The sequence below is a fragment of the Berghia stephanieae genome, chromosome 6 (genome assembly GCF_034508935.2).
Source record: "Berghia stephanieae isolate SIO BIC M18660-M18661 chromosome 6, UCSD_Bste_1.3, whole genome shotgun sequence".
In the NCBI taxonomy this organism is placed as follows: domain Eukaryota; kingdom Metazoa; phylum Mollusca; class Gastropoda; order Nudibranchia; family Aeolidiidae; genus Berghia; species Berghia stephanieae.
This window is the reverse complement of record NC_088365.1, coordinates 1,151,907-1,169,406: the sequence shown is the minus strand read 5'-3', so window position 1 is coordinate 1,169,406 and position 17,500 is coordinate 1,151,907. Positions and strand designations below refer to the sequence as shown.

The following is a 17,500-nucleotide window of genomic DNA, read 5'->3' as shown; positions in this document are numbered from 1 at the left end:
ACATAATTAGCATGCATACAAAAAAACAAAATCAAAGCAACATCTATTTCATGAAAAATAAGCCTCGCGGAACAACTCAGTCTTCAGACATATCCTGAAGGATGATAAATTTTTACAGGACTTTGTCCGAGAACTAATTGTGTTCCATAGGCGTGGAGCTATGAATGAAAAGGCTTTTTCACCGAAAGTGGATTTTGAGGTGGTAACCTTTAAAAGTTGGAACTGAGATGATCTAAAATTTCGAGTGGGTTCATAATTTTTAATCAGTTCCTGCAAATATTCAGGTGCCAATCCATCTAGACATCTAAAAACATAGGACAATATCTTAAATTCTATCCTATACTTCACAGGAAGCCAGTGCAATTCCTGGAGAACTGGTGTTATATGATCTCTTTTTTTCGTTAATTTTATAAGTCTAAATCTTCTTGCTTCATAGTGAAGGCATCTTATTTTCTAGCCTAAATAAAAACTGGTCGTGAACAAAGATAATAAATCCTCCCTCTTTTACGCCCCGTAATCATAAGAACCTGCCTATACATATTGCTACTAAAATAGTTCTGCCATCTCATCTTTCAGTATAGTGTAACTTATTCATTGGTAGTTCTCCTGAAGAGTGGATACACACTTCCAATGAGTTTTGAACTGGAAGAGAGAAGGGTTTTACGTCACGACTTCCCTTTGAATCGAGAGCAATGACGTACAAAGCTTTGGATAACTTTATAATATGTTGTAATGAAGACAATGGATATATAGCCTTTTTAGCTTTAAATCACTATTAGGCTTGTGGGTCAACCTAATATAATAAATGAATTTTAAAAACGTGAGCAATATAGCAAAATATAGACTAAAAGCGTTCAAAGCGCTTTACAAAGGGCCCTTGGAAAAAAGCAACACGTAACAAGTAGGACTAGACAAGACGCCTGGTGTTAGTTGATTAAATTTTTTTTCGACAGAGACCTCGCTGTTAAGGGCTGGTCATTTTATACATGAGATCGGTGAGATAATGTGAGTAAAGATCCTTTTCCAAAGACTCAACTACGCGCCGCGAAGAGCGTGGCTTGAACCCATGACCTTCCGGTCCGAAAGCTAGTGTCATACCACAAGACAACATAGCCGCAAATAAGACCACGTTGATTCGATTGGTTACATTTAACACAATTTCCAAACATTATCTCTCTACAGGAAAGGCCGAGCATTTAATCCAAGAGTCAGGATGCGGACCCTTCCAAGTACTAATAGTGCTACTGGTCAACGTAGTCAACAAGGTGGTCACGTGCTTTCAAATGGTCTTCATGGCTTTTGGCATCTACAACCCCGGCTGGAGATGTCCAAGCTTAATCAACACCACCTTCACCAGGAGCAACAGTTCGACAATGTTGAGAAACGTCAACATAATCTACAATGGCACACCTAACACAGATGAAACAGTTTTGGTCGCCTATTCTAATAATCTAACAGAAGCTAGCTCTGACGACATCGTTAGGGAGTATCCATTCACAACGGAAGCATGTCATATACATAAAGTATGCCAAAATGTGGAGTTTAACCCACAAACTTCAACAATCGTTACTGAATTTAACCTTCTTTGTGACGATTCTTGGATTTTATCTCTTATAATTTCTATACAAATGGCGGGGGTGCTTACCGGGGCGTTTGCCTCTGGACAGATTGGTGATACGTTTGGAAGGAAAAGATCGCTATTTTTTGCACTTGGAATTAGTGGTGTTATAAGTATTGTTACTGTGTTTGCGACGGACTGGCAAGTTTTTGCAGCGATGAAATTTCTCACGGGAATAACACTTGGGTCTCTTCTTAATTTTTTTTATCTTCTTCCGTCGGAGTACCTTACAAGTGTATGGCGAGGTCGGCTTGTTATAATTCCCTCTTGGCACTTGGGTGGAATTGTCTTCGCTGTCACCGCAATGTTATGTAAAGACTGGAAACTTATGCATATCATTGGAGGAGCGATGACGTTGACTTCCTGTTTAGCTGCTTTTTGGGTTCCGGAAAGTTTGAGGTGGTTAGAAGTTAAGAAAAAGTACAAAAAATTTGAACAAGTTGCGTCTAAAATGATTTCTATGAATACGTTAGATTGTGACACGAGGATGTGTCAAACAGATATGCTATCAAAAGTGGAAAACAAGTCACAGGAAATCGAAGATGGATCACTGGTAAACGGAAATGCGTCGCCAAAAATCCAAAAAGAGAAATCGTACACAATTCTTGACATTTTTCGAAAAGGATATAGAGTTAATACAATAATAATAGGATTTTCCTGGCTTGTGCCCACGATGGTTTACTATGCTTTAGGTTTCGGTGTGAAGTCAATGTATGGCGATTTTTATATTAACCTTATCATCATGTATTCTTTCGATATTCCATTTACGGCTTTTTCTTTATTAGCTTTAGATAAACTGGGTCGGAGGGCCGCGTGCGTTGTTTTCCTAACCACAACTGCCGCATGTCTCCTAATGGCTGCAGGATTTGAACTATGGGCAAACTTGGAAATCAAACAAATTAGTGCTTTTGTTCTTGCTCTCCTAGGAAAACTGTCAGCGCCGGTGGCTTTAGCCGCCATTACGGCCCTTACAGGCGAATTCTATCCAACTGTTGTGAGGAGTAATGGCGTTGCCTTCGGGAACTTTGTAAGCAGGATTGGTGCCGTAGCTGCCCCTTTCCTGATTCCACAGGATACAGGTTCCATTTACATCTGTTTTGGAATCATGGGGTTGATGAGTCTGATATGCTGTATTCTAATCTTAAAATTGCCGGAAACTAAAGGGAGAGAGCTCAAAGAATATTTTGAAGACGATTACGAGGTTTGAGTTTTGGAGATTTGCAAATGTCATTTGTTGATTTGTATTATTTATACTCACTCACTCAATCCTCTCCGGGCCTGCTGGCACTTGAGGCGATCCAAGGGTTCTTGACTTGGTCTTGTCAGTATCTATTCTTGGGGCTATCTCGAGGGACAGACCTCTCTGTTTTGTCCCTCTCTCAGGTACGTCGCTCTAGTCTCCTTGGGGCGCTTCCTCTTTCCTTCGGTTGTCCATTAGTGCCGCGCTGAAGACCGGTCTGGACCGGCGGTTCCACGGTCTTTTAGCTGTGAACCGAAGACCGGTCCCATAGGGGAAGATCGGCGGCGGTCCTAACTTCTTATCACCTTCGGTCTCGCGCCATAGCCTACTACTTCCCCAGCGATTCGTTGCCTTCGGTTGCCTATCTTCCACCAATCACCACCCATCCCACTTAATTAATCGCACCCACCCCCTTTGCCATACACTAAACGACACAGACGACCATACAGGCAGACGACCACCAACCTCCACTCCGCAAACCGCCCTTTCGTGTGTGAGATGGGGGGAACAGGAGGCGCACGCCTTGGACGATTCCATTATACGGGGTAAATTTCAAAATTTACTACACCATAATGATCGCAATGACAATGATCTATGGTGAAGGCATGAAGGAGTTGCGTGTGTGTATCAACGCCACGAACAACTCGATCAACGCCTTGGGCGATGCCATTATCTCCGTTAATGGGGATAAATTTCAAATTTTATTAAATTATCGAAGTAACAATGAAGTACGGTGAGCAAATAAAGAAGGCATCACCCCTCTTCTCTAATTAGGTTACAATTTGAAATGAGTGTGACTACTCCGTGTGTTTTAGTCCTGTAGACCACGGTTTTCATCGTGTAGCGGTCTTTAACGGTTCAAGAATGAACGATCCCACGGTCTCAAAGGTCAAACCGGTTCGAATTTCCAACAGTCTCTCAGGAATGTTCAATGTCGAAAAGGACCGGTCCTTGCGGTCTTCATTTCCAAGGACCGTAGGACCGTGGTCCTTAAGCTTGCCAAGGACCGCCCCGCACTAGTGTCCATCGCAGAGCCCTTCTTATCAGTGTTTTATCAGGTATTATTTATAGACATTAGATTATTCTACATTCCTCAGAGTTTCTATGTGCTGATGTTAATAAAGCAAAGAGCCTGCGACAACATAACCAAAACATGACATTCTTGATATTTACTGCTTTGAACAATTTTACTACGAATTTAAACTGTACACGATCCGCGATCCGTTAAACTCCGTTAAAACAACATAGTTTTTTTTTTTTTCAAAATGGCGGCGCTGAATAGCGACGCACAGTTACACCTATGTGATGAATTCTTTGATATTTATTTGTTTCATGACAACATTTCACTCATTTACGTATTAAACGTTGTATGATTGTTCGTATTAATGAATGGATGTACTTCAAACTTTAACGTTTAGAGTTCTGCTTCAAATCCTCGGAAAAATCGTTCGTATCAATGTTTTTGTCTCGAGGAATCGAAATGGCGGCGGCCTTGTTTACTTCCGACACAAAAGTGCACCACTAATTTCATCTTATTTCGCGATTTGTTGATTGAAGACCTATCCTTCGCTTAATATTATATAAGCGTTGTATGATGATTTAGAATTACAAAGAGGCATCAAAAATAATAAACATCCTGTTGATGAAGTAGAAAGAATTCATGGAAAAGCAATAGAAAGGAAAGCATTCTCAATTACCAACAATAAAAAACATATTTTATACCATGAATTTGATCTTTTGCCATCTGGGAGAAGTTTTGTCAGATTAAATGTGGAACTAACAAGTATAAATCAACGTTCGTTCCATCAGCATAAAAATGTTGAATATTTCATATGGTACAGCAAAACCAGGATTGATGCGTTGACTGATTGACTGATTAATTTGTTTAATGTTAGGCTAGATGAAGTGACCAATTGATAATGATGATAATATTTGGTGTTGAATTGCCAGAATGTAACGAATTGAAAATGAAATGAAATGTTAATGTTGTGTATGTCGCATGCGTGAAAGAAAGAGAGGAAGAGAGAGAGGGAGAGAGAGAGAGAGAGAGAGAGAGAGAGAGAGAGAGGTGTCTGTTCAATGTTATAGTTATCATATAACGTTATGACAAGTGTAACTAAATGACAAATTGCCATATTTATGGACAATAAGATCTATTATTATTATAATTTAGCAATGTTTATAATATATGAAGAAAGTCTATAGAACAAATTGCAACAATTACATTTACCTCCTTATTAAAATATTATGTCTGTAAACTTTCAAAGCAATTCGGCCGAAACCGGATTTTATCCCGGTTTCTATAGCGTGAAATGGACAATAGCTCGCACTTAATACCATATAGATACGACGCTATTCTATTGCAAAGTACTTTTCACCAGATCTAACAGACCCAGCTACCCAAATCACTACCAGATGGACAAGGGGTCAGGAACTTATCAAATATTTTTCTGGTCAAATAATATTACCTGTACATTTCATACAATGTTTACAAATTTGACCAAAAACCTCTTCCTTTTAAATATCGATCCGTTGAAATGGCTTCATTTGGGAGTAAAAAACTCTTAAAACTTATTATTATTATTATTATTTTATAATAGGTAAAATAGAATAAAACATACTCTCAGAGACTTTAACTCCCTATCAACTAATTTTTGATGGATTTATACCATTTATATTATTTATTATCTTGTAGAGCTGAATTAAGTCTCCCCTAATTCTTCTGTATTTGAGACCAGGTAGATCGAGGAATGCTAAACGTTCGTCATATGACATGTTCTCAAGCCCGGGAAACAAAATAAATATTATCATACCTATTGACTGCCTTGGATATATTGGGCTCCAAACATTGTTCCCGTACTCAAGAACAGGTCTTATAATAGTTTTAAATAACAAAAGAAACATGCTATTATCCAACTAAGTAAAACTCCTGTATGATTCCCAACATGCGATTAGCTTTTGTTGTACAATCATTGATATGCACATCGAAGTTCAAATGTGGGTCATACACAACACCAAGATCCCTTTCAAAATTTGTATCAGGCAAAATAATTTGAATTAGAGTTATCTGAGTAATAGATGTGATTAAGATTTTTCTTTCCAACATGCAATACCTTGCACTTGTTGATATTAAATTTTAATTGCCACTTCCTTGACCATTCAAATAGAGAATTAATATCATCCTGAATGATTTCACTCTTATCAGATTCATTATGAATTTTAGTATCATCTGCAAACAATCTACAATTTGATATAATGGAATTTGGTAAGTCATTAATATATACAATAAAAAGTATTAGACTTAAGACACTTCCTTGAGGTACTCCACTGGTCACACATTTATAACGTGACATTTCGACTTTTACAACTATCCTCTGCTTTCTATTGGATAGAAAACATTTTATGCAATCATAAATCGGCCCTGTTATACCATATGATTTCATTTTTCTGAATAGTCTCTCACGGGGAACACAATAAAATACTTTACTGAAATCAAAATATATAATATTATTACATTTGCCATCATCAATCATGCTGGTAAAATCTTCCACGACATGTAATAACTGAGTTACACAAGAGCTTTTCTCTCTAAAACCGTGTTGACAATTACTTAACATTTTGTGATTTTCTAAAAAAATTCATGATTCTATATTTAAGAATGGATTCCATATCTTTACATAAAATACACGTTAAACTAATAGGTCTGTAATTTCCAGGTTCGTTTCTATTTCCTTTTTTGTAAATGGCAGTCATATTGGCTAATTTCCAGTCTTCTGGAATTTCACCATCTGATAGAGATTTGTTAAATATAATAGAAAAGTGATGGCTTATTTGTGTCGCAATCTCCTTGAGTAAACGAGGATGGTGACCATCCGGACTAATGCTCTTTGATACATTAAGTGATAACAACTTTTCGATAATTTCATTTTACGAAATAAAAAAAATTCAGTAATATAATTCCCATCATTGTTATTGTCAACGAATGGGATATTAGCGTGAGCCTTATTTACAAAAACATCTGAGAAATATATATATTTAACACTTCAGCCTTTTCCATATCAGACACGGTGCTTGCACCATCGTCTTTTAGCAAGGCGCCGACACCAGTTTTTCTTTTAAGTTTAGAATTGACATATTTCCTGTAACATTTTGTATTAGCTTTACATTCTCGAGCCAATTTAGATTCATGTAATTTAATTGCATCTGATATAGCAATTTTAGCTTTATTTCGTATTGTTACATAGCTTTCGTAATAAGATAGTGATCTATGTTTCTCATATATTTCGAATAGTTTTTGTTTCTTATTTATCATGTGTTTAACTGCTTTTGTCATCCAAATGGGTTTCCTAAACAAAACCAGCTGTTTTTCTCGTGCTTCAACGATTGTCATTTTACGCTCAGTTTTGTTCCCTCTTTTGTTCCCTCTTCTTGCTTCGTCATGCTCTTGATTATGAATTTAGAACTGAAACCAGCAACAGCTGGCGTGGGCTGAATGGGCAAGCTAAAACAAACAAACAAACAAACAAAAAAACACCAAACTAAAGATAGTTAAAAACAACAAAATAGTATGCCCTTCCGCCACAGCACCATAAGATATTGTCGCCTAGGCATTCCATACAGATAGAACATAGATAATTCATCAAACAAGATGTCTGATTTCGACAGGAATCACCTATATTGTCCAAGTGAGCAAAGTGGGGATTAATAATCTTGCCCAAAAAAATTTAACAAAATTGCCTGCAGCGGGGCTTGAACCAGGGTCCTTCCAGGTTACAGTGCAATGCCTTAACCACTCGACCACTTCGCCCCCTAATGAACAGAATGGACAAAATAACATAACAAGAATCTCATGGTTGCATAAAACAACGAGAGTCATTCCGTTGCCCTCACGGCATATATCGCAATAAACTGAAATCAAATTAATTTGTCTACGTGTTAGGGAATAATTTGGCCTGGGATTAATGGAATAACCCAGTAATGACGAAAAGGTCTTTGTCAGCACTGACGAACAGGCCCTATGTGAATATTGCTGTATATACCACCTCAAGTCTTCTTCTTCTTCTTCTTCCTCTCCTCATGATATATTTATGGCTTAAGATCAACAAGATGCAGGGACTCCTGGTTACACCCATAATAGAGCGTCGACCCTATCGGGCCAAATGGTCACCCTTTGCTCATTGTACTTTGCACAGTCCTACAAAACATGTGTGGCATCCTATCCTGCTTCCCCTCTCCACATTCACAAATTAATGTCTCTTTCTCCCACCAAATCTAACAGGCCAGGCTGCCCGATGACTGATAATATCGGGACCCCCATTCGGGTTTTACAAAATTATACTCGTTTGGTTTACAACTCGTACTTTTGGCCTGACTAATGTCGCTCTAAAACTTTTCATGCAATCAATTAATAATAATCCATTCCGAGCAAAATGGAGACGTAAAACCATATACCTGTATATGTAATTAATTTATATTGCGCCTAGTTCCAATTATAAAAAAAAATAAAAGATAAAAGTGTGGCTGTCTCTTTTTATTTTTTATTTTTATTACTGTAATAAAAAGAGACAGCTACACTTTTATTTACTCCGGAAATACTCAGCACAACAGAGGCGTTGGCATCCTGATGAAAAACAAAATTGCTAAATCAGTAACTGGGTATCGGCCCGTGAATGACCGTATCCTAATGTGCAAAATCCAAGCTAAACCTTTTGATTTAGTGCTCCTACAAATTTATGCACCAACGAGTGATCACCCAGATGAGGAGGTCGAGGCACATTATGAAAATGTAAACAAGGCCCTCAAATGCATAAAATCAAGTGACATTGTTGTCGTAATGGGGGATTTCAATGCGAAAGTTGGAAACGCAGCAATCTCACCATGCATGGGAAGTTGTGGTCTAGGAGAGTCCAACGAGAGGGGTGAACGTCTGGTCCAATTTTGCGAGTCCCACGACATGACCATAATAAACACCATATTCAAACAACCAAAGAGGCGCCTATACACTTGGAAGAGCCCAGGAGATATATACAGAAACCAAATAGATTATTTTCTCATCAAAACCAGATTCAAAAACTGTGTGACCCAATGTAAAACTTTCCCGGGTGCTGACATTGGATCGGACCATGTTCCCATCATGGTGAAAATAAAAGTTAAACTAAAAATTCCCAAACAGAAAAGGGACGTACACATAAAGTACGACCTAGCTGAACTTAGAAACGAGGAGCTAAGAGCGAAATATGCTGTAGAAGTAGAAAATACGTATTTTGTCTTATGGAAGAACAAGAAGGCACAAATAAAGAAACAGAAGAAACGTATAAGAGTAGAATTGATAAACAATGGTCCTCTCTTAAAGGTGCAACAACAACTACAAACGAGAAAATGCTAAACAAAAAATCTAAAGAGGCAAAGAAAGAATGGATGACGAATGAGATTTTGAATCTTATGAGAGAACGGAAACATTCAAAGGGCACCCCTAGGTACAATGAACTGGACAAATCAGTAAAGAAAAAGTGTATCCAGGCTAAAGAAGACTGGCTTGATGAAAAGTGCCACCGTATTGAGAAGCTATCACATGAGAGAAACCCTGGACCAATGTTTGCTGAAATCAAGAAATTCACATATAAAAACGCTCAGTCTGGCGGTTGCATCAAAGATAAATCAGGTAGACTCCTCTTTGAGGTGGAAGAAATCGCCAATAGATGGAAAGAATACGTGGAGGAGCTATTCAATGCGGACAGAGGTGACAACCATATACAGTCCTTTCTACGGGGACCCACAATCCTAAAATTAGAAGTAGAGAAAGCCCTATACTGCATGAAAACAGGGAAGGCAAATGGAATAGATGGGGTGTCAACAGAAATGCTGCAAGCACTGGGTGAATTTGGTGTTGATGTGATAACGGACCTTATGAATGAAATATACGAGTCAACGCACATCCCAGAAGACCTTCGCACTTCTATCTTCATACTGCTACCCAAGAAAGCGGGTGCAATTGAGTGTTCGGACTACAGAACAATCAGTCTTATGTGCCATCTACTGAAACTCCTCCTGACAATAATCCTGAAAAGAATCTCGTCAAAAGTAGATCGTGAGATTTCAGAACAGCAAACTGGATTCAAAAAGAACAGTGGCACCAGGGAGGCAATTTTCGACTTAAAAATCCTGTCAGAAAAATACTTAGAGGTCCAAAAAGACATATATGCCTGTTTTATCGACTACTCAAAGGCATTTGATTCTGTTAGTCATCAGAAACTTATCCAGGACCTTGTGGCAATAGGTGTGGAAGAGAATGATGTGGCTCTAATCGCTAATCTGTACTGGCAGCAAAAGGCTCAGATAAAAGTGCAGGCAGATACAACAGATGCAATTGAAATCAAGAAAGGAGTGCGCCAGGGATGTGTTATGTCTCCTTGCTTGTTTAATTTATACACAGAGTCTATATTTCGGCAAGTAGAAACAGCACAAGGGTTGAAGGTTGGTGGCCACAACATCAACAATTTACGTTACGCTGACGATACTGTCCTGTTGGCGGAAAGTAAGGAAGACCTACAGAAGCTAATTTCAAAAGTGAAAGAGGAGAGTAAAGAAAAGGGGCTGTTCATGAATGCGAAGAAGACAAAAACAATGGTGATAACAAAAAAGAAAGAGCCCATAGACATAGATATAGAAATAGAAGAGTGTCCAGTGGAACAAGTAAAGGAGTTCACGTACTTGGGGCAGTTGGTAACATCCGATGCAAAGTCTGACAAAGAGATCAGGAGACAAATAATGCTGGCCAAAAATGCGTTCATGAAACTAAAGGCAATCCTCAACAACACAAATATCTCCATCAGAACACGAATGAGATGCACCAAATGCTATGTGTGGTCCATTTTCTTTTATGGTTGTGAAACGTGGACACTAACCGCACAGACAGAACAACGTATTGAAGCTTTTGAGATGTGGACGTACAGGAGAATACTGAAAATACCTTGGACAGCAAGAAAAACAAACATCGAAGTCCTCGACCTAATGGGCCAAAAAACAAAAAGAATTTCTTTTGACTGTGAAGCACAAAAAGCTGTCATATTTTGGACATATGCGAAGACATGATAGTCTCGAAAAAAGGATAATGGAGGGAAGAATTGAAGGAAAGAGAGGCAGAGGAAGACAAAGGAAATCCTGGACAGATGGCATCAAGGAAGCTACAGGACGGCGCATGGCAGACTGTAACGAGGCTGCAATGGACCGTGAAGGATGGAAAGCCATGACATCCGACCTCTGGAAAGAGGTGGAACCCGGGTTGTGGTTGTTGTTGTAGTTCCAATTAAATTATTCACTGGCGCTTTACATTAAAACATCAATAATACGAGTACATTATGATATTAAATAAAACTAAGTTAAAAAAACACATTGATATAAAAATAGGATATAGAAGATCTATTATGATAAAATACATTACAGGAATTCAAAACATATTATGCTCTACAGTTTATGGACCATGTATAATGTTATGTAGAGGTATATAATATATATATATATATATATATATATATATATATATATATATTGTTGTATGTATGTTTTAATACCCTCATGTAGCCACAGGTGGAAGCGTTTATTAACCAGTTAATTACCGTAAACGGAAAAACATGCATTAAAAAAATTTGGCCAGAAAACTTGTCCTTCAAATATCTATCTAGTTAACTGTCCCTCATCTTGGCAAAACTCTCAAACCTGGGACTAAAGGAAGACCCAGGTTTAAGAGTTTTTGCCAAGATGAGGGTCATTTAAATCGATGGATATTTGAAGGACGAGTTCTCTGGCAAAATTTTTAACTACGAGGTTTTCTAGCGTACGGCAGTTAACTGGTTAATAAAAGTCAAACGAAAATTCATCGTTTGTTCGATCATGACATTTTGACAATAATAGGGCCAGAATCTTATCTTATCTTATCTTAATAGGAATTATCCTTTAAATGCCTTATACAGTAGTTTATAATTACAGAATCTCATATACGAGTAGCTTGCATTGTATCATTCACAGACAGTTTTGCACAACTTTGAATGTCAGGAAAATGTATCAATTCGGCAATGTAAAATCGAAATATACTATCATAGAATACTGGTAATTGAAAAGTGGTTATGATCGAATGAATCATAAATGTACAAAGTTTATAGTACAATGAAATATTAATGACAAAAAAAAATCAGGAAAGCAAAAACGATAATAATCATACATAATTCTCTGATAGATTATAGTTTTACATTGTTTCAGATGTCATGCATTTTACTTGTCAACATTTACAAACCAGTCTACAAAATCATGAAACAAATGGAAACAATTATATCCATATGACGATTTAAAGTTTGAAAGATAAATAAAAAATGGATAAATAACTAAATAAACAAACAAACAAATATATGAATAGATAAATAAAAATTTAAATAAAAATTAATAAGATCAAATTGAATTCAAAAATTAATCAATCAATTAATTTGTTATTCTGATACCACTATCAAAATCATCATCACTATCAGTAGTATAAGATGAGCATGCTCATCATCATCACCACCACCACCACCATCATCATCATCATCATCATCATCATCATCATCATCATCATCATCATCATCATCATCATCATCATCATCACCATAATCATCATCTTCATTCTTCTTCTTCTTCTTCTTCTTCTTCTTCTTCTTCTTCTTCTTCTTCTTCTTCTTCTTCTTCTTCTTCTTCTTCTTCTTCTTCTTCTTCTTCTTCTTATTATTATTATTATTATTATTATTATTATTATTATTATTATTATTATTATATATTATTATTATTATTATTATTATTATTATTATTATTATTATTATTATTATTATTATTATTATTATTATTATTATTATTATTATTATCGTATATTATTATTATTATTATTATTATTATTATTATTATTATTATTATATTATTATTATTATTATTATTATTATTATTTTATTATTATTTATTATTATTATTATTATTATTATTATTATTATTATTATTATTATCATTATTATTATTATTATTATTATTATTATTATTATTATTATTATTATTATTATTATTATTATTATTATTATTACTAATTTTTTAAATGGTAAAATATAATAAAATATATTAGTCATACTTTAAATTTTAATTGCCTCTTCTTTGACTATTCAAATAGAGAATCAATATCATCCTGAATGATTTCATGCTGATCAGATTCATTATAATAGAACTATGAATGCTCTCTCTAAATGATGCATTGTATTTCTATTCTGTGGCTTTGTTGTTGTGTAGAAGGAACTCAGTCCCCGGAAATATTAATTTTATTTTTTCGACACAGACAACGCTTTTAACACCCAGGTGTGACCATGAGGTCTTGTGGTATGACACTCGCTATCGGATCTGAAGGTCATGGGTTCGAGCCTTGTTCGGCGCATAGTTGAGTCCTTGGAAAATATTATTTATTCCCATTCTATCCCCGTACTCAGGTGTAAAATGAGCACCTGGCCGTTAACAGCGTTGTCTCTGTCAAAAAAATATATAATATCGCCTACCAGGCGTCATGTCACGTCCTACATGTAAAGTGTTACTGTTAGCTAGGGACCCTTGTAAAGTTCTTTGGGTACGTTTAGTGGATATTGCGCTATATAAAAGCTCATGTTTCCTCATTTTAACCCTCTCCTTACCAGCCATTTTCAGTTGACAAAAAAAATCCTCTTAAACCTGTGATTTAGCGAAGTCTCAGGTTTGAGTGATTTTGCCATGTTGAGGGACATTTAAATCGATCGATATTTGAAGGACGAGTTTTCTGGCCAAATTTTTAAATATGGGTTTTTCCAGAGTACGACGGAAATACTAAATCAAGCCCATAATTGGATTCAATAGTCTGATGTCACGTCGCCCAAAACGGCGGCCATCGTGGTTCTAAACAAAGAAAATTGGTACTTTTTATTCCTCATGCTGGCTAGAACTTTTCATATATCATGTGATCAGAATGTGTAAAAGTCAAAACATGATCAGATTTATAAAGGGTTTTTTTTCCTCTGGATACGCTCTTATGCTCGTCGGAGAAATATTTCTTAAGGGCGTCCGCCATTGTTCCGATAGTTTAGAGTCATTTACTAAGTTACCATGCGTCATTACGAGGGAAGTGATGTCATGAATGTTGAAGCCTATTTGAGATCGGTTGTCATACCTGCTATTATGTGCACGTCGCTATAGACTTGTTGCATAATAATATTTTTCAAAATGAAAATAAAATTCCCTTTATTCATCCCATAGGGGTCTCTAAGGTCTATTCCAAGGGGACACTGGAATAACCCAGGAGTTAGCCGCAGTGCAGCGCCGCAAACTGAGCTAGAGCGAGATGGATTGCTCAAGGCCACACAGAGCAGCGGCGGGTGATCGAACTCGGTACCTTTCGGGTACAAAGCAAAGACCGTACCGCTGAGGCACGCTGACCTCCTCATTAACTCACAATTCAAATGATCAAATTAATGGGGAAGAGAAGGAAGTCATGCGGTCACACCTTCCTCTATTCCGGTTCAAAACTCATTGGAAGTGTGTAACTAGTTATCTAGAGAGTGATAATTGTGAACAATGAAAATGTTTCATATTGAATCATAATAATGTGGCGTTACTATAATTTTAGTAGCAGAATGCATAGGCTAGACACTCTTACGATTATGAAGCAGCGTAAAAGAACGAGGATAGATGATGATTTTTATTGACGACCAGCATTTATTTAGACAAGAAAATAAGATATTATCCCTCTGAAACCAGAATATCATAATTTGCAAAAGGTATAGATCCAGTCCTCCAGAAGACTGGTTTTACACTTCCAATAAGATTGGAACCAGTAGTATTTGACCTCACACTTTTGTTCAATTAATTATAAAATGTCAATGTCAATTTTGTGATGTACAAGAAACAAAACACTCTCCAAAAGGTATTTCTTTTAATAGAATTTTACTAGTTAGGCTTGACTGAAATCATAATGAGATAAGATCAAATTAAAAAGAAATGTTTAAAAGGGAGAAAAAAAAAAAAACAACAGCAAGAAAAAAAGCCTAAACAGAGATCAGAGTGCGGCTATGTGGTCTAGTGGTATGACACTCGCTTTCGGATCGGAAGGTACTGAGTTCGAGCCTCGCTCGGCGCATAGTTGAGTCCTTGGAAAAGGCTCTTTACTCACATTTTCTCAATGTACTCAGGTGTAAAATGAGTACCTGGCCCTTAACAGCGTTGTCTCTGTCGGAAAAATTGTAATATTGCCTAACATGCATCATGTCTCGTTCTACATGCTACATGTTCTACATGTTACTGTTGGTTAGGGGCCCTTTGTAAAGCGCTTTGTGCCTGTTTAGTGGATATTGCGCAATATAAAAGTTCAAGTTTAATTCTTTTTTTTTCTTTTTGTTTTCAACTGAAGCTAAACAAAAAATGTGTGACAAGATATGCAACTCCGTCAATATTCTAGTCGTCAAAAAAAATTCATGAGTTACCTCCCTTTGACAATAAACAAACCAATACGAAGCCCATATTTAATTCTATTTACTCCGCACTCCCAGGGCGGAAAACCCATAATTTATCATGTATCCGCAGTCGTAGTCGGACGAGATGTTAAAATTTCATTCTGCTCTATTGTCGGCGAAGACCGTGATGTACGATATGTGATCGTGAAACGGTTCTCGTTTCAGCTTTTAACGTGAAGACAAGATATGCAACTCCGTCAATATTCTAGTCATCAAAACAATTCATGAGTTACCTCCCTTTGACCATAAAACTCCCCAAAACGAAGACTATCTAATTCTATTCACTTCGTACTCCTCATAGTTGAGTCCCTGGAAAAACCTTTTTATTCACATTTTCTCAATGTACTCAGGTGTATGTTTCATTCTGCTCTATTGTCGGCGAAGCCCATGATGTACGAGATGAGATCCTGAAGCGGTTCTCGTTTCAACTTTTAACGTTTGAGAGTATGGCCTAAATTATGACCTCTCACATTTTCAAAGTCTAAATAAATAAATAAATAAATAAAATTCTCTTTATTCATCCCATAGGGGAAATTTGTCTCTAGGGTCTATTCCAAAAGAAGGCTGGAATAACCCAGGCGTCAGGCGCAGTGCAGCGCCGCAAATCAAGCTAGACCGATGAGACTTGCTCAAAGCCACACAGCGCAGCGGCGGGTGATCGAACTCGGTACATTTCGGGTACGAAGTAAAGATCGTACCGCTGAGCTACGCTGCCCCTGCACAACTTAATTCAGTTTGCTAGATTTCTCAACTCATTCTCCACGAATTGACCTGAAATTATGATTGTAATCCATTTATCACGTCGGTATGATTTGTACTGTACGTGAAGGTTGGTACTCATCCCAATCTGTGACAAAAGCTTCCTTGTGGACTGGGAAGAGAAACAGCGGATGGCAGCAGCCAGAAAATGAACTAATAAGATCCAAGTTATGTCAGAATAAAGATCGAAAAAAGTGAGTATGAAAAAGTGCCAGTCAAAGCAGAGAGAAGAATACAAGAAAAAATAGGGAACATAATATGTAGATTTCAAGAGCATACCATCAATATACATAGTTTCAGATCACCTAAACGTCTCATCCAGCGATACCAGCACAGGATCCCACTAAAAGGAGCACACTCAAATGTCACATGATATGTTCAAAACAAAAATATAACAATCATTACACAACAGGAAGATGATTTACTAGGAAAAAAAATATCACCTCCTAAAACAAAAACCATACAGTTGATTGTTTCCATCTCGGCCAAGGACTCGGTCAAGGGCCAGGAGAAAAACAATTAACCCAATTCCAAGACAAGTACAGAACGCAACGCAGAAAACAGATATTATTGGTGGATAGAAGACACAGCAAATGGCCTTCTGTCCACCGTGGGAGGTGAGAAGGAAATGACTAATTTATTATACTTGCAATAAAAAATGAAGTGCTTCAGAGCCATAATACCCGTAGAACCGGAGTATACCCCGGTTTCTACAGCTTATGAGTCTCCTGCCTGTCCACCCAGCAGTCTTTGTGTAACTGGGTCTCTTGAATATTTTGATATATTTTTTTAGCTTTTATATAGCGCAATATCCACTAAATGTGCTCAAAGCGCTTTACAAGGGGTCCCTGGCCAACAGCAACATTTAACATTTAGGACATGACATGACGCCTGTTAGGTGATGTTATAATTTTTTCGACAGAGACAACGCTTTTAACGGTCAGGTACTCATTTTACACCTGAGTGCGGTGAGAGAATGTGAGTAAAGAGCCTTCTCCAAGGACTCAACTATGCGCCAGGCGAGGCTCGAACCCAGGACCTTCGGATCCGAAAGCGAGTGTCATACCACAAGACCACATAGCCGCACATAGGATTGAGAATGTTGACAAGATTAGGGTCATTTAACCCTCTCCTTACCACCCTCACGATGCACCCGTCACTTTTCTTATCCAGATTTAATTTCTTTTTGCTATAGCTATAAAAAGATGACATTCTGTGATAGAGGTCATATTATTGTCGAACAATATTATATAGAATGTGCTTGTTGCTTTTCTGTTTGAGTAAGAAATGTTTGTTTTTGTGTTGAGAAGGTGTGAAGTTTTGGGGAAAATTCTGAAAATAGCTGGT

General features: G+C 37.1%; 2 protein-coding genes across 7 annotated transcripts in view; both read left to right on the top strand.

Moving 5' to 3' along the window:
* Nucleotides 1–7,137, top strand: part of LOC144975935 (organic cation/carnitine transporter 2-like) — a 16,543-nt gene extending 9,406 nt beyond the window's left edge. For all 6 annotated transcript variants that reach the window (XM_078920139.1, XM_078920144.1, XM_078920140.1 and 3 more), the window contains one exon: nt 1,183–7,137. In XM_078920139.1, coding sequence (XP_078776265.1) covers nt 1,183–2,825 — 1,643 coding nt within the window. In that variant the 3' untranslated portion in view covers nt 2,826–7,137. The remainder of the gene's footprint in view (nt 1–1,182) is intronic.
* LOC144975946 (uncharacterized) overlaps nt 1–17,500 on the top strand; it is a 551,710-nt gene that overhangs the window by 325,452 nt on the left and 208,758 nt on the right. The window lies entirely within an intron of this gene.